At 45.9% G+C, this 23909-nt stretch overlaps 1 protein-coding gene across 2 annotated transcripts in view; it reads right to left on the reverse strand.

Moving 5' to 3' along the window:
- Positions 1-856: 856 nt before the first annotated feature.
- NPSR1 (neuropeptide S receptor 1) overlaps positions 857-23909 on the reverse strand; it is a gene marked incomplete at both ends in the record, with an annotated part of 76459 nt that continues 53406 nt past the window's right edge. The window contains 6 exons of one of the 2 annotated variants that reach the window (XM_079785726.1): positions 857-947; positions 1681-1861; positions 5578-5664; positions 9682-9758; positions 17427-17628; positions 19281-19374. In XM_079785726.1, the coding sequence (XP_079641852.1) occupies positions 857-947; positions 1681-1861; positions 5578-5664; positions 9682-9758; positions 17427-17628; positions 19281-19374 (732 nt within the window). The remainder of the gene's footprint in view (positions 948-1680; positions 1862-5577; positions 5665-9681; positions 9759-17426; positions 17629-19280; positions 19375-23909) is intronic. The other variant, XM_079785727.1, reaches the window with a different exon arrangement.

The raw sequence follows: 23909 nt of genomic DNA on the forward strand, positions 1-23909 counted from the left end.
TAGGCGGCTAGTTGAGCAGCGATTCCGTGGGCCTTCCGGGGCCCATCTTGATTTAAAGTGAAATGTGGAAAAGTACTTCTCAGCCTCTCTATGCTTCCCGGGCTGCTCACACTGAGGTCAGTGGGGAGGGAGGCGGCCTTCAAGACTCTATATTAGACAAGTTATTCAGGCTCTCAGATTCAGAAAATAATTCTCAGGAAGATAGTGATGGAGGAATCTGATTTCCGCCTAAAGAGAGATTTTCCCTGAGGCCACATGGAATTGAAAATAGAAATGTGTGGAAAAAATGCCACTGTGACCTTAAACACGCCATCTCGGTGTCCACCCCATAATGAGGAATGGAGTGCCATTAACATATACCGCACATGTTAATGACTCCACCAGCAGAAGGAGAAAAAAAAAAGTAAAAAAGTTGAGCTCAGAGTCATTCTGGGAAGGAGGATTCTGCCAAGGAGATTTTAATGTCAAGAATCTATGAGAGGCTAAAAATAAGACGCTCACGCGCATCCCAGAGCTGTGGGCGGGGATGTATATATAATCAAATTAAATTCTTCCTTTTCCACTTATGGAAAAATCCAATGGTAAAAATCGACTAGAAAACATTTAGTCATATTTCACTTGGATGATGCTTATAAATACCAATCTCCAGACCTGTCAAAATAAACCCACCAGCGCTTCCTGGCCGAGGTGCTAGGTAGACAATAGCAGCCAGCGACATGCAGAAACGATGAAGAGCTGGCAGAGACAGCGCGCCTGGAAAAGCCGCAGGCATCGGCCCAGGCTCCATGCACATGCCCGGGTGGTGACGGGGACCCAGGAGAGCTGGTGGGGTGCAGCCCAGCCGCCGCCCCGGGGTCTAGATGAATTCTGGCTTGGACACAGCCTGCATTTCGTGCCTCTCAACCCTCTCCCGACAGGTGGTTCTGGAATCCCGTGATCTCCGCTCCCTAGAGAAAGGATAAAGCAGAAAGGGAAAATAATTGGACTTAATGGGAAGGGGAGCGGGAACTTGAAGAGGTAATAGTTATGAAGAACGTATTAGGGATCAGGCACTGTGCTAAGCACTCTCCATGTCATACCCCTGCTCTTCCTTCCCCACCAATTACAGCCCCCCTTCCCTCAGGTCATCACCAGAGCCCCGTGAGCAGACATCACTGGCCAAGAGGTAGGCACTGCTGTTAGCCCCATTTTGCAGGTGAGCAAACTGAGGTTTATGGACGTTAGATAACTCACCCAAGGTCACAGGTAGCTATGAATCCACCATGGCAGGATTGGAACCTCAGCCGCTGGGATCCAACCCAGCCTTAAAGCATCCTATTATTCTATTCCCTATGAGTGTCCCCTCCTATTCCTGTAGTTTGTGTAGGAAAACAGCTGAAAAACAGCAAACGGATGGAGTTGTGGGAGCTCTGCTACCAGTCATTCCTCTGAGCTCAGCAATGCCACGTGCCTGGGTGGGCCTTTGTGTGCTCATCTGTGAAGTGGTCGTCACACTCCGTGTCCTTCCGTGTCTGGGGGCGCTTCCTGTGGACATGCTTGGCGCAAGGAAGGGTCGTCTCTGTGTGACCGGGGGAAGATGTTCACTACAGAGGGTTTGTGGTCTAAGACAAAGAGCACGGGCCATGGCCTGGGCCTGGGTTTCACTTTGTCCAACTAGTGAACTGGCCGGGCACCCCTTACCGGCGGGGGAAGCAGACGTTGCTGCTGAAGGTGAAGTAGACCAGGGGGTTGATGGCGCTGTTCAAGGCCGGCAGGTTCTGGATGATCACAGACGCGTAGAAGCGCTGCTCGGTGTCGGGAAGGAGGCTGAAGTTGTCCAGCATGTCGAAGAGGAAGTACGGGCTCCAGCAGCAGATGAAGGCTGGGGAGGAGTGAGCCGTCAGCACCCCTCGAGGCCCCAGCCCAGGGGACGATCCTTAGTGCCTGGGATCTCTCAGAAATATGTAAAACCATTGTGTGCGTGAACCTTAATGTCATGGTTCACACACACACACACACACACACACACACACACACACACACACAAACACAAACACAAACTCACACGTACACACACTCACACTCACACATGTACACACTCTCTCACACACGTACACACTCTCTTACACACACACATACACAAACTCACACACACACAGGTAACACACACTCTCTCACACACATGTACACACACTCTTACACACGTACACACTCACACACGTACACACACTCTCACACAGTACACACTCACACACATGTACACACTCACGTACACACACTCTCACACACACGTACACACACACTCTCATACACACGTACAACTCATACACACGTACACACTCACACACGTACACACTCTCACACACATTCTCTCTCTCTCTCTCACACACACACACACACGTACATACTCTCTTTCCACACAAACACATACCCCACAGATACGTTCCTGGAGCTTCTCTTTCTGGAAAGAGAGCATCTGATTGGCCCACTGTTGGGGCTCCTTACTGAAAGCCTGGGAACTGCTGGGCATGGAGGGGTGAGATTGCCTTCCGAAGCACTGTGACCATGTGCGTGCTGTTGTATTTAAGGGCGATGGGTGTTGGGTGTCTGGTTCTGGTTTCCCAGGGATGCCAACCCTCCTGCCTGGCGCAGGGCAGTCCCACCATGTCCCTTACATCCTTTGAGTACCCAGCTGGACCCTCACATAGCAGAGAACCCTGTTTCTAATCACCCAGTGGAGAAGCCTATCTTTTGACCTACCTACAGGGGAGGACAAACCTCCATTTACTGAAGGTCTGCTCTTCCCATCCTGCAATGACCTTCTGAAGCTCCCAGGGCACCTTGCTTCATCCCTAGCTCAGGATGTCTGACACACACGTGTCCCCTTTCTGTCCCAGAACCTCTCTGCACGCAGCGTCTGTCTCACAGATGCCGGAGTCCCTTACATATGTATGTATTAACTTGGTTCTTTTCTCTTGCTAATCTTCTCATGTCGATTTGTTTATGAGACCAGCCAGAAGAACCTCGAGGGTAGAGGGAAGTTTGTTCCTCTCCCACAAGGACACCAGGGGGAAAAATTACTTTGCAGGGGCTAGGAGAGCATGCCAAGACTTCCGGCTTGCCATGTTGCCTATAATAAGCTTATTAGAAATACAAATACCGGTTAATAATGTGGATTTTTTTCAAAAGATGGAGTTACACATATGTTGATATATATGCGATTTGATATGTATGCTGTTTTGTTGTATTGACAGAAAGCTTCAAAGCTTCATATGTCAAATTTGCTGAAGGTGTTAACATCATAGATATTTTTACGCTTAAAAATGTTGAATTTTGTGCCAAAAAAAGAGCATTTGCAGGAAGTTTTAATTCATTACTTTATTTTGAAGAAAAAGTTATCGTATACTTTGGGAAGCTTATGGTGAACACGCTCCATTTCAAGATACTTGTGAACGCTGGTTTAAATGCTTTAAAAGTGATGATTTCGATGTGAAAGACAAAGAACGCCCAGGTCAACCAAAAAAGTTTGAAGACCAACAATTACAAGCATTATTGGATGAAGATGCATGTCAAACTCAAAAGCAACTTGCAGAAAGATTAAATGTTGCTCAGCAAACAATTTCCGATGATTTACAAGCAATGGGAAATAATTTAAAGAAAGGAAAATGGGTGCCACATCAACTGAACGAAAGACAAATGGAAAACCAAAAAGTCATCAGTAAAGTGTTGCTTCAATGGCACGAAAGAAAGTCTTTTTTGCATCAAATTGTGACTGGCGATGAAAAGTGGATTTATTTTGAGAATCCTAAATGCACAAAATCATGGTTTGATCCAAGTCAGTCAACCATCAACATCGACTGCAAGGCCAAATAGCTTCGGAAAGAAGACAATGCTCTGTGTTTGGTGAGATCAGGAAGGTGTGGTGTATTATGAGCTCCTAAAACCAGGTGAAACCATTATTACTGTTTGCTACCAACAACAAATAATCAATTTGAACCATGCTTTGATCATAAAATGACCAGAATGGGCCAGAAGACACGGCAAAGTAATTTTGCTTCATGATGATGCACCATCACACACTTCAAAACCAGTTAAAGACATGTTAAAAGATCTTGCCTGGGAAGTATGAACCCACCCACTGATTCACTAGACCTCGTTCCTTCAGATGACCACTTGTTCTGATCGATGGCACACGCACTTTCTGAGCAGCTCTTCAAAACATACGAAGAAGTGGAAAATTGGGTCTCTGAATGGTCTGTCTCAAAACAAGAAAAGTTCTATTGGGACGGTATCCACAAATTACCTGAAAGATGGAGGAAATGTGTAGCTATCGATGGACATTACTTGGAATAAAGCACTTTTGACGTTTCTCTTGAAATTACCGTGTTTTCTTTGATCACAAAATCCGCATTATTAACCGGTACACCTAGTAGAGCTCTGAAGTAGAAATAGTAGATATAACTTCCAGGCAAAGGAAGTGGAGGAGAAACTAATCAAATGTTGCTTAGCAGTCAAATAAGATGAAGATTGACAACCGACATTGGCATTTGGAGGTGGTGGTGACCTTGATAAGGGTGGTTTTCCTGGAGAAATAGAAAAGAAAGCGAACAGAAATATGCTCCAGGGAGTGAGAGGTAAAGAGTGGAGAAGAGCGTGGTGAAGTGGGGCTGTTAGAGGCCATCCAGGCAGCTATGATCGTATGTTTATGTGCCTGCGACCCAGTGGGGGGAAATCTGCGGGGAGGGGGAGATAATTGGAGACACAACGTTCTTGAGCAGGCAGGAAGGGTGGGATGCAGGCTCAAGAGAACGCGTTGGGCACGGGAGGAAGCAGTGCCAGTTTACCCGCAGCAACGGAGAAAAGACAGAGGCACGTGATAGAGGTTCTTCCCCCCAGTGCCTGCGAGGGCAGGAGAGCGAGGAAGTTCCATTCTGCTTGGTAGCATTTCTCAAGGAAATAAGAATCAAGGTCATTAGCAGAGAGGGCCTAAGGAAGAGGACATTTGGAAGGTTTGAGGATCACCAAGAGCACACACCAATCTGACACAGATTAGGTGCTCCAGAAATACCCCCTTTTTTTCCGGAGGTGAGGTGACTCTATGGGTCTTCAGAGTAGAGGACAAGGGAAAGAAAAGGGAAGAAGACAGGAGAGTGAGAGAGGAGATAGGCATCCGTTAGGGAGGAATTTATAGTGACCTTGAAATTAGTCATCCAGAAGAAACAAACTGCCACATCTGTCTTCCTCTTGCTCATCAACCTCAGCCCGGGGGAGAGTATGCAGTCAAGGAGGCACCTGGGTCAACGGGGTGATGGTGAGTGTCCGCTTCAGCTAGTGATCAGATTTTCTCCAAACTGTGTACCCCAGGGCCTTGGTGCACAGCGAGATTAATGAAGAGAGAGATCAGGAACCCAAGGTAACCGTTGGAGGGGCTACAGATAGACTGATCAGTTTCACACATTCCTCTCCCAACCAGACAGAGGTGGGTGTGCCTGCAGACCAACCCCTCTCTCTCTGGACTCGCCACCAGCGCGTCCCAGGTACCAGCTTGCTCTTGGAAAGTCCACGCAGAGCTGCAGCACAAGCAGGGGCGTTGCTTACCGAGAATGATGACCATGCTGTACTTGATGGCCTTGATTTTTGCCTTTGAGAAGAGCCCTCGGTTGTACCTGGTGCACAGGTTTCCATCTGCAGATTCAAAGAGGGAGTGGTCAAATGAAGTGCTGTTCCTGCCAAGAGGAACATGGCCAGTTAGTCCCACCGCTGTCACCGGGAATATCCTGCTCCCCCATGCCCAGGAGGACGTCTTGGACATTTTTAGAGTAGAGATGGCTCTGGGCTGGATGTTGGAAACTGCTGTTTGCAGCTGACCATAAGATGCAAATGTACTGGGACATCCAGACTCTCTGGAGGCTTGCCTGGAGGCCTGGAGTCAGCTGAAGAAGCTGGAATGAGTGATGTGACCACAAGGGGCGATGCTGAGACACCCATCTGATTGCTTTGGCAATCCAGGGCAAAGCCATTTTCTTAGAATGGATACCCCAGGCAAACTCATTCATCTAACTCAGAAACTCCAATCTCGACAAAGGCTCAAACCAGGGATATTGAAAAACAAAAACAAACAACCCTGAAGGGTATGAGAATCCACTGGACTGTCAGCTTGATGGAGACAGGAACTTTGTATTTTCCACTCCTATATCCTCAGAACTCAGTGAGTGATTAATATTTGTTGAATGAATTAATACAAACCTCTCTCTCGTTGAGCAGTGGTAAAATAAAGGATGGTGATGGACAGAATGCAGCACAATAACTCTAATAAGGGGAGCGGAGAGCTGGCAAATTTGGGGATGGAGATGTTGGATGCGAGGTCTCTGGATGTTGGGGAAGAGCTTTATTGTGGGGCTCCTGTCAGCCCACATGCACCTTTGTGAGAATTGGGGAAGGATGCCCTTCCTCTGGTCAGAGGTCCCCCCAGGGCAGTTGTCCGCTAGAGGCTAACTCGTATCCTTACAACATTGTTCAGTTTTTACCTTTAAAATTTGTTTTCATCTCCTTGGGAGCTGGCACGGTAACCTTCGCACTGTTGATTCTGACCCCTCTCCAGTCCCATCCAGCCCAACCCAGCAAGCCCAGCACATCTGCTAAGGGACAAGAACGGAACAAAAAGGCTAAAAGACAGAGTTCCCGGTCTCCAGGACCCTTCAGTCCAGCCTGAAAGAGCGCACACGCCCCACAGAGCTGGACTGTGTGAGAGACCAGAAACAAGTCTGGATGAGAAGTCAGCCGCCCCCCCTCATCAGGAATGACAGGAACAAGGGGCTTTATACGTGCGATGGGCTGAAATGCTAATTATAATGGATGTTTTATTTCTTAATGTGTACCCTGTGAGGCCACTCTCAGGCCTTCAAGCTATTCTGTGCATTTCACAGAACCAACCACATTTCAGTGGGATATGCAGGCAAATACTTCACTAGCATTTACAGTGGTTTTCAATTGGGGCGACAGGGCCCCCAGGGTGATTCTGACAACATCTGGACACACTTTTGGTTGTCACACGGGTGGGAGGTTACTCCTAGCACCTCGTAGGTTGGAGCCAGGGGTGCTGGTGAACACCCTTCAATGCACAGAACGCCTGCCCTCCCCACAGAGTTACCCGGCCCCAAACACTGTCGGCGCCAGGGCTGAAAAACCCTGGTTGCTAAGGAGGCATCTTGGGAAGATACAGGCTTCAGAGCCAGAGCGGAATACAACCCCGGCTGTACCAATTACCAGCTGTGTAACCAGAGGCCAATTGCCTCCTGCTCCCAGCCTAGGTTCCCAATTTAAAAAATGAGACACGAAACACCAACTTCTCAGTTATTTTTGAGGATTCAGATAAAATAATGAAGTCCAGATGCCAAGCCCTATGCTGAGCATGTCAATTTTAATAGTATTCCAGGAGGACTGCGAGCTGCCTTTCTGGAAGCCAACAGAAGGTATTCCTGCATTTAGACAGTTTCTCATATAGTGTTGTTATCTGTGTACAGGAAGTATGTACACCCGAAAATTCCCAGGGGGGGATTAGACCCACGGGAGGCAGGTCAAAAAGCCGGCAGACCAAATTGTCTCCTTTCCAAGTATCCTGTTTGCTGGGGAAGCAGCGGACTCCCAGGCTGACCGCGTTGGTTTTTCAGAAAAGTTCCCAGAATGACACTCGCGCTCTGGCATCTGCTGAAACTGGAAACGCGCCGTCCTCTGCACAGAGCAGCTGGGCGCAGTAAGCGGCTACCTGCCCTTCGCTCTCCCAGGTTGATCAGCGAGAAGCACCTTTCGTCCGGCCACTCTGGGAAATGCAAAGCCTGCAGCTCCTAAGGCCGGCTCTTCAAACACCGCCAGGCTACAAAGCGCCGTAATTCTCCTTTATTGGGAGATAAAGGGATTAATTCTACCAGCCCTGGCCCTGAACGGGAGTGAAAAGCAGTTACATTCAGCTGTCACTGTGCATTAATAGCTGGGGAAGGCTGGAGGCAGCAGGCTCATTAGATTCTGCAAACCGCCGTAGGCTGTTTCAGCTCAGGCATGAGTCCCTAGGGGGGCCCACGCTGGGAATTAGCTTCCCAGTGGCCAGGTCCTGCTCCCCACACGTCATGCCCCTTTTGGAGCCACTGGGAGTCCATTCCTGTGGGTTGAACACCGGAAGCAGGGAGGAGAGAGGCCAGGGCCCCTGTGATCCTGGGATTTTAAAATGAGGCAGAACTTACTCGTGGCCAGGAGGGGGAGCTATCTGTGGACCTATAACGAGTGCAGGTGATTTGTTAACAAGGAATCTACCTCGTACTATTTTAGAACAAATATTTCTCATCTGTTAGGAAGTTTATATACTTCAGGTTCATTTAAATGAGTCAACATTTTAAGAAGGTATGTCTGATTTCTACAATTTTTAAAAGTTGAAATTTGTTTTTGATTTCTGACCATTGATGGCCTCTTTATCTACAAATATAACCCAATCCGCATGTTACATATTTTTAGTGCGTTATGTCTCACCTGCTTAACTGTGAAACTATGGCCACTTCCGTCCTGAGGGTTTTTTCTTTTTCTTTTTTGACCTTCTGGCAAACCAGAGGCCATGGTTAGCTAGGAGGAGGTATGACCTAGCTCCGTGGTAGGCAAACTGCGGCTTGCGAGCCATATGCGGCTCTTTGGCCCCTTGAGTGTGGCTCTTCCACAAAATACCACGGCCTGGGCGAGTCTATTTTGAAGAAGTGGCGTTAGAAGAAGTTTAAGTTTAAAAAATTTGGCTCTCAGAAATTTCAATGGTTGTACTGTTAATATTTGGCTCTGTTGACTAATGAGTTTGCTGACCACTGACCTAGCTCACCTAACTCACAGCCTTTTCTGTTCCTCAGTTCCTTAGCTCAGGCAGAGCCAGGACCCCTGACAGGCCTGAAATCACTGTGGCAGAGACAAATTAGCTTTCATCAGATCCTTTCCCCAGGGGCCCACAGCTAGACCACATTTCCCAGCCTCCCTTTCAGCAGGGTGTAGTCATGTGACTAAGTTCTGCCTATGGGAACATGGGAAGAATCCTTGTACACTAGAACCAGGCCTGGGTCATATAAACCACCTCAGTGCATGCCGTGTGGGTGTTCTGAGTGAAGTTTTTCTGCAAGGGAGTTGGGGGAGGTTACAGTGGCCATCTCAGGCTCAGTCTGCTGGGAGCTGGAGTGTTGGGTCAGGGGGAAAGCATGGACCCTGTTCCACTGGCTTAGGGTCCAGAATTGTTCTGTGGATCGAAGGCAGCTTTCTCGGTCTGTGAACTCAGCTCAATAGAAATGTTCGCTCTGGTGCTTAGTGAATGGATGGTGTTTTCTTGGACAGTCCTCTCTTTTCACCCCAGTGTCCTCCTCCTGACCAGGCCTGAGAGACTGGGATCACCTCAGATTCTGGCTCAAAGGCTGCTTAGCAGGTCCCTCGGCTGGTACAGCCTGGCCAGGCTCACAGTCCCCCTCTTTCTCCCCATTTCCAGGGAGCCAGGTGGAGGAAGCAGGGCCTGGCTGGGACAGGGAAAAGGAGGTGGGACTTCGAAGAGGGTCTGATCTGCCCGCTGGGCCCTGGCACAACAGTGCAGGCTTGCTGTATCCAGAGCCCAAGCTCCTATTTGCGAGAGGAAAACCTCGGCAGAGGCAAAGTCCGCCAAGAGTTGGGTGATTCAGATTAGAGGCTTACCTGAGCAGTTGGAAATGACCGTCTCCTGGGCTTTGCTTTTACTCCAAATGGTTCGGATCACAATGGTGTAGATGACACTGTGGAAAGGAGCAAAGGTGATAAATGGCTGCTGGGTGCCCACCAGAAGGACGCAGAAGGAGGGGCGCTTCCACTTCCTGAGTGTGAGGTGTGGAGGGAGGGTGCTCTGTGTTTGCTGATTATAGACTCGGCCGACTGCAGCTGAGAGCCACCAGAACGATCAGAGGGACGCAGCTCCTTTTTGAAGCGAGGAAGCTAAGGCTGGTGGCTTCAATTTCTCTAAGATCACCCCAGTGGTTAGCGGTATAGTTGAGAGTAGAATTCAAACACAGGGCTTAGGGTGAGAAAGATTTAGACTTGTAATTAGCTCTACTGACCTGGACGTTAGTCTTTACCGTGGCCCCATGGTTCCTGCCTCCAGTGTTCAGCCTCTGTGTGATCCTCTCCATTGGGTGTGACGGGACCTGTGACTTGCTTCTAATCGATGCACGGGATGGGATGTAGGTGATGGGATGCTCATGGTTACATGGGAGTGTAACATCTGTCTTGCTAGTATCTGCCTCCATTGCTGGCTTTGAAGAATCATACTGGGGCTGCAGAATCATGAGTCCTCCAACCCCAGGGAATTAGTTCTGTCTGCCAAGAACTTGTGAGAGGTGAGGAAAGATCCTTCTCTGATGGACACCCCAGCCCTGGCTGACACCTTGGTGGATGCCTTGCATCACAGATGACCCAGATAAGCCATGAACAGACTCCTAACTCACAAGAACTATGAGATAATGAAGTGTGTTGTTTTAAGTCATCAGGTTCATGATCATTTGTTATCAAACAATAGATAACATAGCAATTAGAGTAATATAGCCTGAATGTATATGTCCCTCCAAAACTCATATGTGGACATTTTAATGCCTGATGTGATGGTATATGAAGGCGGGGTCTTTGGGAGATGCTTAGGTCATGAGGGTGGAGCCCTCATGAATGAGATTAGTGCCCTTCTAGAAAGAGACCTTCGCCATTCCACCAGGTGCAGACAGAGAGAAGTCTGCATCCTGGAAGAGGAACCTCTCTGAACTCTGCTGGCACTGGACCTCAGACTCGCAGCCTCCAGAACTGAGAGAAATGCATTTCTGTTGTGTATAGTAGAAGTCTGTGGTATTTTGTTGTAGCTCAAACAAACAAAGGCAATGAGCCCCAGTTGAAACTGGAAAATGGAGTTAACAATACAAACCTCTTCAGAGATTTCTGGGATCAAATGTGACAACATTCAAAGTGCCAAGCACAGTGCTTGAAAATCAGCCGAGACTCAATAAATGTCATTTTCTGTCCTTCTCTCTCCACCATTATTCACGTAATATCACATCTCTCTTCTGTGATATAATATGTGTCTAACAGGAAATCAACATGTTCATGACTCAAAAGCAGCGGCAACGTTTCTATGCTATGTCCCCTTTGGTAAATATAACAATCCATACCCTTCTTTCATGTCATTTGACATTTCCAATATATTAAGTATCTCCACTAAAAACTTGGGGGGAAAGCACTGCTTTACTTTAAAACCCCACCAGCTTCCCTCTTGAGAACCACTGGTTAAGAGAGAAATCGGAGCTCCAGTCTGCAGCAGCTGACAAGGCACTAATTGCTTTTAATGATCTTTGGAATATAACTTAATTAATGACTTGTTAAAATGCTCTGCTTCTTAATGCTTTTGCTGTCTTGTTCAGCCAACCCCTCTGAGCGCTCTAAGGAAGCGAGAGGCCTTTTTGGAGCATCCCCCCTTCTCCTCAGACAGCTGCCCAGGGATTTTTCTGGAATTTGCATGTCTACATTAAAGAAACAAATGAGAACAGAAATTACTAGTGAGTCTATTCTTTACTTTAAGTCGAACATTTGTTAGAGCAGGGAAACTTTTCCCCAAGGAAGTGAAATCCAAGGAAAGTTTACAGCCACACGAGGTCTTGTATATTATAATTGCAAGTCCAGTACTAAATTGATCACTAATTCAAATATTTATTAACAATTGAGCAATAATTCAAATATTTATTGACCACCAACCACATACATGGTGGAAATGAATAAAGGTCTTATGTGTTAGGGGTGTGGGCTTCAGTCACCCCCACCTCATCTTTGTTTTTTTAAATATATTTTTATTGATTTCAGAGAGGAAGGGAGAAGGAGAGAGAAATAGAAACATCAGTGATGAGAGAGAATCATCTATCAGCTGCCTTCTACACACTCCACACTGGGGAATGAGCCTGCAACCCAGGAATGTGCCCTGACCAGGAATTGAACCGTGACCTCCTGGTTCATAGCTCAATGCTCAATCACTGAGCCACGCTAGCCGGGCCCACCTCATCTTTAAAGGACCAGTGAGGCAAGTGGAAAGCCAGCCCCAGCTTTACTGTTAGCCGGGAAAATGCCTAGTAAGGAGGGCACCCCTTTAATTTATTACCCAAATCTGGCCACTTCTCGGGGTGTAATAGTCACGCATCAGAGAGACCTCGGAATTACATCTGTCTCCTCTTTCTTCCTCATTTCTTGCTTCGAAGCAATCAGCAAGTTGTGTGGTTTGTCCCTGCAAAGTGTCCCCATTACCTGTCCCTGCCTCTCCATCCCTGCTCTTCAGGACCCGTACAATCTCTTTTTATGTGTGTTGGTGGGGTTTCACTGTGATCAAATACACAGGACATAACATGTATCATTTTTACCATTTTTAAGTGTGCAGTTCAGTGGCATTAAGAACATTTACATTGTTGTGCAACCATCACCACCATCCATTTCCAGAACCTTTTCATCTCCTCAAACGGAAGCTCTGTCTCCATTAAACACAGGAACACGGAAAGCTTCGTGAATGGATGTGCTATTCTCAGCCGGAGGCCACGCTATCTGCTCTGTATCACTCCAATCTTGTGTGCTTGCCGCCGAGGTGAGCACCCCTTCTAGTCTCCTGCCTGATTACTGCCTCCGTCTTCTAAGACCTCCACTCTGTTACCATGTCGAGTGCTCACCCCACCATGGGAGCTGGTGCTCTCGGGAGAGAACTGTCCCCTGGCTCCAAAGCCCTCTAGCACCCCCTCTTTCCTACAAGATGACACCCAGTGTCTTACGTGGAGCACCCAAAGCCTCCCTCATCTTCCTCAGCCTTCCTCACCTTGATCATTACCATCCTCCCCATACACATAAGTTTCACACATAGTCTATAATACAGCAATATATTTTATATAATACATTGTACATGATTATGAAGGGGCAAAATGCTGTGAAGATATAATGTAGGGTGATATACGAGTATATAATAGGGGCCCTGACTTCCCAAAGGAGGTGACCATTCAGCTAAGATCTGGAGAAAAAATGGTGTTTTAAATGCAGAGGGAGATGATCCCTCAGGCAGAGGGAACAGTATGTGCAAAGGCTCAGAGGCAGGAGGGAGCATGGCACAATTGAAGAACTTCAAGAAGGCCGGTGTGGCTGAGCCTGTGTGCGGGCAGCATGTGTGTGTGGCCTAAGATGAGGGTGGCCTTGTACACAGGGTTGGAGGTCTTGAGTGTTAGCATGAAACAATGGAAATTCACTGAAGGGTTCTAACCAGGAGAGTGAAATGACTGCTTGACAGTTTTCGAAGATCAGACCTTTTTTCAGCATGGATGTGTTATTTCTATACAGATGCAGAGGCTGGTGTCTGATCTGAACGGTCCTGGAAAGGTATACCAGACGTTCCTAACAGCGCTGCCTCTGAGGAGTGGGACAAGGGGGATGTGGGGGGAACATTTTTCTCTTTCATTTCATACTCTACTGCATGCTTAGCAATTTTCCAAACAAAATAATGGCTCTGACTGTCATAAGGAATAGGGACGTAAAAGGGGTAAGGATAGATAGGAAGCTATTGCACTGGACAGAATGAAAGATTGTAATAACCCTGGGAGTGAATACCGCCTCAATTGTCCTTGAATTTTATTCCAAGTCTTGGTGAAATGAATACATAGTGTGGCCTAAAGTTGGGGGGTGAGAATATGCCAGCCTCCGCATGGGCTTCCCAGTCTGATCCCCATGCCCCATGCAAAACAAATAGATTCGTTTCATAGACCACGAATCAGTGCTCCATGCCAAACATGCTTTTACCCACTTACTCCTTCGCAGCTGTCAGCCGTGGGTCTTTTATGCCTCTGCCCTGATCTCACGGAGATGAAAATGAACGGAGAATGAGGTATCAATTAGGTGCAAGCAAACAACCACAGCCAACGCAAAGCACCGCGGCAGGGCTGACAGCCTCCGCAGCGGCAGTGAGACAGGTATGACACGTGAATTTGAAAACAATTGTATTGTTTGAGTTGTGTTGACCCAGAAAAACACTGTATTGCCTTTAATGTCACTCACTAGGATTTCAAGTCCTGGGAGCCTGATTGAATTAATGACAGAACAGCTACATCTTTATTCAGACACAGCTCTCTCGTGAGCTTGCCACAGACAGTACGACTCCTCTCTTCCTCTCTCTTTTCTCCCCTCCTTCTTTCCATCACAGATATTTATGGAGGATCTACCATTTGCCAGAAATGGATCTAGGCACTAAATGGCCAGAAATGTCCATGTTGTGTGTGTGTGTGTGTGTGTGTGTGTGTGTGTGTGTGCACGCGCATGCGCGCGCAGGGGTATGCTATTTCCAAAGACAACACAAAACCACCCAAGTTGGGTTGTCGGCAAGTTTGATGAGAAGCCCTGGTGGAAAGAAGCAGCTCAAACGAATGGGGGACACTTCAGACAGTGAGAGACCCACATGGCAGATCTGGCTAGACAGCACAGGGGGAGCCACTGCCTCACACAGGCGTCCGCCCTGCTGAGCAAGGGTTTTGACTGATTTCATGAGCTGATAGGAAATCAATCAGGAGAGAAGCCAGGACCTGCGGCTGTCACTGAAATTGATCAGTCAGTTGCCCATGACAGCCTGAGCCTCTTCCTCCCAAATACTTTCCTGGGGCTGGGGCTGGGGCTGGGACAGGCCTCTCTCCTCACCCACGTGCCCCTGCTAACGCTGCTATGACTTCCCTTTCATTGGTTGTCTAAATAACCTTCATCTCTCCTTCAAGATCCCTCCCAAACTCAACTTGGTGGGGAGGAGCATAGTAAGTTTAAATGAACTGCAGAGGCTAATGTATGGACTGAGCAGAATGACGGGACCATCTGTAATCTCAGCCAGGCTGCTGGGCTGGCTTATGGGGATCACTCTGCCCAGTTTGACCTCTTATGGGGAGCAAGCCATTTCGTTCCTTTTAGCCCTAAGTCTGTTCTTATACAAAATTCAGCTTTAGTATTTTTTCTGAGACTAAATGTGAGCAAAAAGGAAGAACAAGTGATTCCCATAATATCAGAAAACACTTGGAAAATACCTAACCACTTCATGATCAAAGAAATGCATATTGAAACAATGAGATAGCTTTTCTTTAAACTCTATGACTGGCAATCTATATATATATATATGGCTAATATGCTAAGTGTCCGACCATCTGGGTAATGACATCACATAGCAATGCCTGGCTTCCTCTCCCTAGTGACGACTAGCCTCCTTGCAGTTTCTGCAGCCCAGGAACACGATTTGCTTCATAGCCAGGTGCAAACATTTCACACTTTAACCAAATGTCTGTGAAGCATTTTTCTGTGCCTCATCTCATTTGATCCTCACAGAAGTCCTGGAGTAGGTAGGAGACTTGGTGGAATCCTATTTTCTTTTCATTAGCCGGAAAACGGAGATTTAGAAAGCTTAGAAACTTGACCCGACTGAAAAGAAGTAAGAAATGGTGGACCTTGAAAATGACTTCAGGTTTTCTCACTGCACAGAATATAGTCAAATACTGCTGCAGTTAAATATATTACCTTCTGTTCTCCCTGCATGATCTACAATAATAATCTGCTTCATGTTGATATTTACTGCTGTGTTGCTGACAATTACCTGAAAGAGAAGTTGGGGTGCTTCACTGGGCTGGGAAAAGTTTAGCTAAATCAGAAGCAGGTCTAATTAAGCAAGTTTATTCTACATCTATAAAAGGCTAAGTTGACACGCGCATGTACAATACATATAAAGCTCTCACTGGCGCCAATCTCACACCTGTGTTTCCATCTGTCATTATCAATTGTGAATTTGGTTGACACTTCTATTATAGAGAAAGGGCGAATAGCGATATAAAAATATTTCTTCTAATTAATTTCTTTTCAATGTGCATGAATCTGTGCACCGGGACACTAGTGATTTAAGAAAGGAATGGTACCACCTCCCATTGGGTCGGGGGGAGAAAAACCAAAGTTCTTATTTGCTGTTGGCAGGAACCCCCTTTTCCCAGAGGACAGTCGATAAATATGCATCAGTCTTAAAGTGAGTATCATCTTTGATCTAGCAATTCCACAAGAAGGACTTAGGAGGAACTGATCAGAGACCCAAGTGATTTTTTTTAAGGACAAGAGTTTTTATCACAGCACTAGAGGCCCGGTGCACAAATTCGTGCATGGATGGGGTCCGGCTGCCCACCCTGATTGGGGCGATCGGGGATGGGGCCAGCTGGGGGGAGGGGCCATGGGAGGTTGGCCAGCTGGCCCCACCCTCTTCAGGCGGGTTGGCCGGCTGCAGTGTGCGTCATAGCGACTGGTCATTCCAGTTGTTCTGGTCACTTAGCTTTTACCAGGTATATATATATATATATATATGTAGATTATTTATGCTACCAAAGGCTGGTTTCCTTTGCCAAGGACAAAGTACGTGAAACCCCATGGCAGGCTTGGGGACACTCAAAGGGTGCAGGATGGCAGGATCAGCATGCCCTGCATCCACACTGAACACCCAGATAGCTCCCTGCAGCCCCACCCATGCACTCCACCCTTCCAGAGGTGGCCCTGCCACATGACCAGGTGAGGCCTGTCCTGTCCAGGTAGCTGGGGTCTTCTCTGCTGAAAGACCAGCTCTGGCCCACCATTGGCCGTAGGACAAAGGGAGCATCTATGGCTTGGTTTCTAAGGCCCTTCCCAGTCGAGCCTCACCCCCCCCCCCCCCAGAAAGAGCTGACTGCCAACTTCTCTCCCACTGGCTCTGCCTGCCTGTCCTTTCCTGTTGACACACTCATTCTGACCTCTGGTCACCAGGGAGCCAACTGCCCCTCTGCTTTCTTTCCCCTTTTCCTGTCAGAGTTCTTCTATCCATCAATGGTGGCTTCCGGGAAATGCTCCCTGCCATTACCTGACCTCCTGCACACACACTCTACTTATGTTTTGTGTTATCGTTGTTTTTGCTCAGTTTTGTTTCAACTATCTTTTCAGTGATAAGATCTCTGGAACTGGTACTGTGTCTTATACTTGAAAGGCTGGACAAAGAGCAGGGTGTGAAATCAGACAGACCTGGGTTCAAATCCTGTGTGATGTTGGGTAAGTTACTTAACCTCTCTGAGCTTGAGTGTCATCGTTTATTAAACGGGAACAGCAGTGGTTCTTTCATAGAGTTGAAGCATGGCTAATGGGGTAACTGTTAGCCACTCAGCCCAGTGCCTGTCTCATAGCACACACTCAGCAGAGGTTAGTGCCCTGCCCCTTGCTCTACTTGGAGGAGTTGGGCTCAGCACAAACTTTAGATAAAAGCGTGTGGCCCGGCCACTTCCCCCAAGGACACGAGGAACAGGGAGTGGGCTGTAGGGGAGGAGAGTGGCAGTTGACAAACCAGGAAAGCCCCCTCGGGGTCTGGCCTGCGGGCATCTTACCTGATGATGGCCAGAGGGATGAAGTACACCAGGAAGGCCACAATGGTCATGTACGGGGTCCAGTAGGAGTCATCGGGCCACAGGGCCCAGCACTGCACCTCGCCGTTGGAGAGCTTCCTTTTCCCGAATATGACGAGGGTGGGGATGGAGAACAGGAAGGAGAGGCCCCAGGCAGTGGCGATGAGCACCTTGGCTTGCTTTTCTGCTCAGAGGAAACAGAGGCAGGGCTGGGCCTCAGTCATTTCATAGTGAGGAAATAAATGGCTTTACATATTTAAAAGGACACTATGATATTCATCGCTGCCTTTCCGGTAATTTAGGATGCTGTTCAGAATACCGCACAGTGTCTCCCAGAACTCGTCATCTTTGCTCTGAGCCAAACAGTGGGTTTTTTTTAACCCAGTGACTATGGGGAAACATGTAACTGACCGTGCTTCCCTCTTGGCTACAGATCCCAGGCCCTCCACCTCCAGCAGCTGTCCTGAGACACCCCACACGCTTCCTGATACGTACCTTCCCTTCTCCTATTTCAACTTAAAATAGGCTGGTGGAGGTGTCTTTTTATAGACCACATTCACTCCTTCCTGGAGACCGCTGGGCATAAGTAAATGGATGAATAAGTGTATCACACCTTTGTATACATGTATCATAGACTGTATCTCCCATTTCCCCTCAGCACATTCCCTGCTTTCTTCTCTACCATAATCCCCAGAGCATCGCAGTGCTCAAAAGCTTGGTGCTGCGCGCGCGCGCGCACACACACACACACACACACACACACACACACACACACACAAATAACCTAGAGAAAGCCTATGAAGCAGGTAAATTCAATTACTTTGAATTGCACACAATAAATTGATATGTTTCAGGTTAAAAATTACCTTTTTGCATGTGGTCACTATGGCTTGTCCAACTCTCATTCCCAGAAGTGAGGACTAGGTGGTGGGCATCCTTGCAGGCAACTGTATATTATTCTGGGATCTCCCTTTTTCATGCATTCTCTCTTCTGCCTCTCTCTCAACAATATCTCGCATTGCTTTGACTTTGTCTGTATATTAATCTTATCATACTGCATGGCTCACTCTGCATGGTGTTGTATCACTGAACAGTTTTATATCAATGCACATTGCTGCCCATGGCTCTACCACATCCTCATTGAGAGAGACAGGGTATATCACAGGCAGCTGAGCTAGACCCACACCATCTGAGTTCAAATCCAGCCCCTGCACCTACTAGCTGCATGACCTTGGGCAAGTTACTTTTACTTTCTGAATTGTAATTGCCCAGACTGGAAGATGCAGGTAATACTAGAGCCTACCTCACAGAGCTGTTGTGAGGATTAAAATGTTTAACATACGTAAAGAACTTAGAGTCATGGATGGCACATAGCATGCAATCAATGCACCTAAGCTACTAAAACTTCTTCAGGACAGCTAGCCATTCCTCCACTGAGGGACACCAAGGGTGGCACTGGATTCCTGCTATTCTAAGCAATGCTACAAGACACAACACATCTATACATGCACCCAGAGAAGATGCCAAGATGTAGAATTTCTATGTCAAGGGCTACACATTTTATATTTAATTAGATATGGTTAAGCTGCCAAAGTATCTGCTCCAATACTATGTATTCAGTAGTATCTGATGCCATTAATTCTATTTAGTCTAAAGTTCTGCTTGCTCTATTAATTTTGCTACCTTGGGTGTAAATTTTGCAGAATGGTATTTTAAAGACATCATCTATTTTCCACAAGTTGGGCTTTTGTCACGTTTTTAATGACACTTGACTACACCTCGTAGTCCAGATTTTATAGCAGGCCTACAACACAGCGGTTGGTTGAGGCAGCTCACCTCCTTGCAGGAACTTCATGGGGTGGACGATGGCATGGTATCTGTCTATGCTGAGGGACACCAGGACGTAGGTGGAGGCGTAGAGCAGCACAACCTGGAGGCAGAAATGAGAGGAGCTGCGTGACATCACAGAGGTGAGGGAAGGTACCCCGTGGAAAGAGGGGTGCTTTGTGCTGTTTGGAAACCCGGGCACTGAACCCTGGGGGAGATGGGGTTGGGTGAGGGAGGGGAAGGCTGCCTCCCGTTCTAGGAAGCAGAATGCTGTTCTTGATGCTGGAACTGGCCTCGCGAGTGGTGACAGTTGAGAATGCTCCCAGCTCTCTGGCGCGCTCACTCGCTTGGCTTCTTGGAGACTCTGCGTTGCAGAATCAGCCTCTCTTTGGACATGTGCAGGGTACATTTGTTGGTGCTTGACTTTTAAAGCTAACTCTAATTTTCTCTGTCACCATGGGCATTCCAGAATAATTAAAAACAAAACGTCCCCTTGCCTTTTATCTGCGCGAGTTGCTGAGAGATGATGAAAGAAGGGTTTGGGTTGGAACGGGCTGGTTTAAATCATTTGTCATCCTCGGAGAGGACACTCAGAGCTCCCGTTCCTCTACTTCCCCAGCAGAACGCCTCCCTATGGTAGGTCCTCAGGTCTCCCCTTCCTGCTCCCCACCCTCTCTTTTATCAACCTTGCCCAGCCCTGTGATCACCTGGAGTGCAGTGCTATTTGCATACTTTGCAGAGAAGGAAATTGGGGTATGAGACCTTAGTATCCCCAGTGTGAAGAGCACACTCCAACTGTAATGACAGGAAATAGCTCGGAAAGGACGAGCAAGGAGAAAAGCCCTCAGCTGACTCTGAGCCTCTTTCTACTCGGAGAGCAGCATCTCTCTGCTCCAGAACCTTCGGGTCAAATCCAGAGCACGCAGAGGAGGAATGTGAAGGCTGGAGTGGAAGGGTGACTGTCTGAATTTTTCTAAAATGAAATAACATGACTTTGGCAACGACCTTTGTCTGAATTTGTGCCTTTTTGTCTTTTTCCCCTGCTCAGACAAATCCCAAGCAACCACATGGCTGCCCTTTATTGTCTTTATTTTGGTAACACTACCACAAGACAGCCCAGCACTAATATTTCGAAAGGTGTCCCAGGGTCGGGGTTCTGAGGACTGATCAGAGATTGAAGGCTCCATGAGGAATTTAAGGGGGAAATCCTCCTCTTGCTAAATAGGAAGAGAAAGGATGGCCACCTTTAACCAAAACATCAGACAATTGCCTCCCTAGAGAAAGTTGGGATTTCTATGTGTTCATAACAATTATGAATTCATAACTGTTAGGGCTGCTGAGGGGGTGACCTCAGGGAGGGGATGGGGAAGAGAGCTCCCGGGGCAAAACCCTGGGAGGTGGAATGTCGCACAGTGAAAAGGTGGGAAGAAGCAGGGCCATCGGAGACGGTACTGAGCGAGGTGGCTGACACCAGCTCCGAAACCAGAGCAGGAAGAAAGGTCACGGTGAAGAGCGCCCGGAGAGGCAGGCAACGTTCATAAAACGCGATCTATTCTAAGACACGGTCAAAAAGAGTATGTAATTTCAGGGCTCTCGGAACATCTAGGCAGGGGGAAAATATTAAAGGTTACTTAAAAAATGCATCTCAAATGGTTATGCTTTTCTTCACAAAGACAAGTGGAAAAGAGTATAAAAACATGTTCACAGTTTTGAAAGAAAAAGTATGAGGACTTTATGAATATATTTTTATGCAAAGGCACAGAATTATTCATATATATATATATATATATATATATATATATATATATATATATCATCACATCACCTTCCTGAAAAATCTTCCTTGAGGAAATATTTCTGCCGATTGGGAATTGTTTCAAAATGATGAACTCAAGAAGAGGGAAGGGGACTGAATAATAATAGCTAAGGTAAGCAATGAGTCAGAAAAACACAAAATGTTTACAAACAACTATGAATATAGTTGTGAAGTATTTCCGAAGAAAATCTGGGAAGTTGAGTGAGAAGAGAGGGTAGAAGGAAAGAAGTCATGTTACATTTCCATGTAGGCATTCAGGCGTCTCCTTTGCTTTTCACTTTGATATTAAATTTAAAATTAAAGATAAGCTATCATAGAGTGAAATAAAAATGGAGAAGAGATCTTATTAGTTTCCTATGGCTACTGGAAAAAATTACCACAAACTTTGTGGCTTTAAACAACATAAATGTAATCTCTCGCATTTTTGGAGACCAGAGGTCCAAAATCAGTTATAGAGGCTCAAAATCAAGGTGTTCCCAGGACCCCCCCCCCTTTTTTTGGAGGCGCTAGAGGAGCATCAGGACCTCCTCTCCAGCTGCAGGTGGCCGCCAGCATTCTTTGACTTGTGACCACACCCATCCCATCTTCGAGTCCATGGCTACAATGCCTCCCCTGTCTCCGTGTCATCTCCCCCCTTATAAGGATACAGATGACTGTAGCGGACCCACCACGATAATGCAGAGTCATCTCCCCATTTCAAGATCCTTAGTGTAATCACATCTGCAACGATTTTTGTGGTTTCTCTCTTTCTTTTCTTTCTTTCTTTCTTTCTTTCTTTCTTTCTTTCTTTCTTTCTTTCTTTCTTTTTTTTTTTTTTGCCACATAAGGTAAACATGCATAGGCTTTAGAGATTAGGAACTGGATATTTTTTGAGGGCCACTTGTAGCCTACCATAATTAGTAACCAAATAGAAAGGAAAACACAAGCAAACGGGAAGAAAGTTTAAGACGGAAAGATTAAATGAGGTGGCTGAAATAACACCAAACACGACTTGTCACGATCAATAGAAATGGCTTGAGCCCCTTCACTGAAACAAACAAGGACTGGTTACAAAACTGTCCCCAAATCCAACTGTGTGTGTCCTGTTTAGAAGAGAAACCTCTAAAACCAAATGGTTATCAAAGTTTACGAATGGAGTGATAGATAGGTATGTCAAGCAACTAAAAATGAGAAGGAGGCATTCATTCCAATACTACTATTCGGCAAATTAAATTTAAGGCAAATAGCACTTCGTGGGACAAAGGGATTATTTCTGTTAATAAAGGATACAAAACATCATGGCAAGAAAATATTAATAAACTTACATTAATAACATAACACTAAATATAAACTACTAAAATGTTCAGAGCTTTACAGAGGAACAAATACAATTATACATAGATAGAAAAAAACCCAAATTTAAGAATAATACACATTATTGTAAAATATCAAGGTAACATTTCAAAAATTGGTCATAATGAAACTATGAAAAAGAAACAACAACCCTCAATAGATTCCAAAAAGTGGCACTTGTGCCAATTTACAAGCAATAAAAGCTGACATTATTATTATGTTTTTTTAATACCACTTGGAAATTTAAACGCCCTTATAATTAACTCGAGTCAAGAAGAAAATCTAAGTACAATTATAGTCAATTCATAAATGTCAACAATGAGAATTCTACACATCAACAACATATGGGATACCATTTGGAGAACAGACGGCAGTTTGAGGACATATGTTTGAATTCTCACTACCCCACCCCTCAATTCTGACAAAAATGACCTAGGAAATATGAAACCAAATAAAATCTTGCGGAGATGTGAGACTTAAATAGAGGAAATTTAGAGAAATTTTATTTTTAAAGATGCCAGACTGGATTCGTTTAAAGGATTCCTAGACTGACTTAAAAAATATTTAATGTACTTTATTTCTATAGAGCAATTTTAGATTTACAGAAAAAAATTGAGAAGGTGGTACAGGATGACTGTGGGAATCTGTTTCTGGCCTCTGTTCTGTTCCATTGATCTACTTGTTGGCTCTCTCACCAATTCCATGCTGCCTTAATTACTGTAGCTGTATTTGAAGTCTTGAAATCAGGTTGCTCTTCTCACCTTGTTCTTCTTCTGTATTGTGTTGGCTATTCTGTGTCTTGTGCCTGTCCATGTAAACTTTAGTTTGTCTGTATCTATAAAATAACGTGGTGGGATTTTGATTGGGATTGCATTGAATTTTTAAATTACGTTGGGCAGAATTGACATCTGAACAATAGTGAGTTTGCCTATCTATGAACATGGAGTGTCTATCCACTTATTTAGATATTCTCTCATCAGAGTTTTGTGGTTTTAAAATATTTATCTTGCATGTATTTTGTTAAATTTACACCTTATATTTCATAGTTTGGTGCTACATACATGCTATAGTGGTTTTAATTTTACATTAAAAATTTTTATTGCTGATATATGAAAAAAAATTGACTTTTATATATTAACTTTGTATTCTGTAACCTTACTAGTTCCATTTAATAGTCCTATAGGGTTTTCCTCCTATTCTTTTGGATTGCTTATATAAACAGTCTTGTTGGTGAACAAAGTTGTTTTTATTCCAGTCTGTTTCCTTTTATTTGCTTCCCTTGTCCCGTTGAATTAGTTGGCACTTTCAGTGCAGTGCTGAGTAGGAATGGCGAGAGGGAGAGTCCTTGCCTTGTTCTCAGTCTTAAGAGGAAAGTTTCTGGTTTCTCACCATTAAGTATGAGGTTATTTTATAAGTTTTTTGTAGCTATTCTTTATCAAGTTGAGGAAGTTTCCAACTATCAGTTTTCTGGGAGTTTTTTTTTTTTTAAA

The sequence above is a fragment of the Cnephaeus nilssonii genome (genome assembly GCF_951640355.1).
Source record: "Cnephaeus nilssonii genome assembly, chromosome: 12".
Classification (NCBI taxonomy): Eukaryota; Metazoa; Chordata; class Mammalia; order Chiroptera; family Vespertilionidae; genus Cnephaeus; species Cnephaeus nilssonii.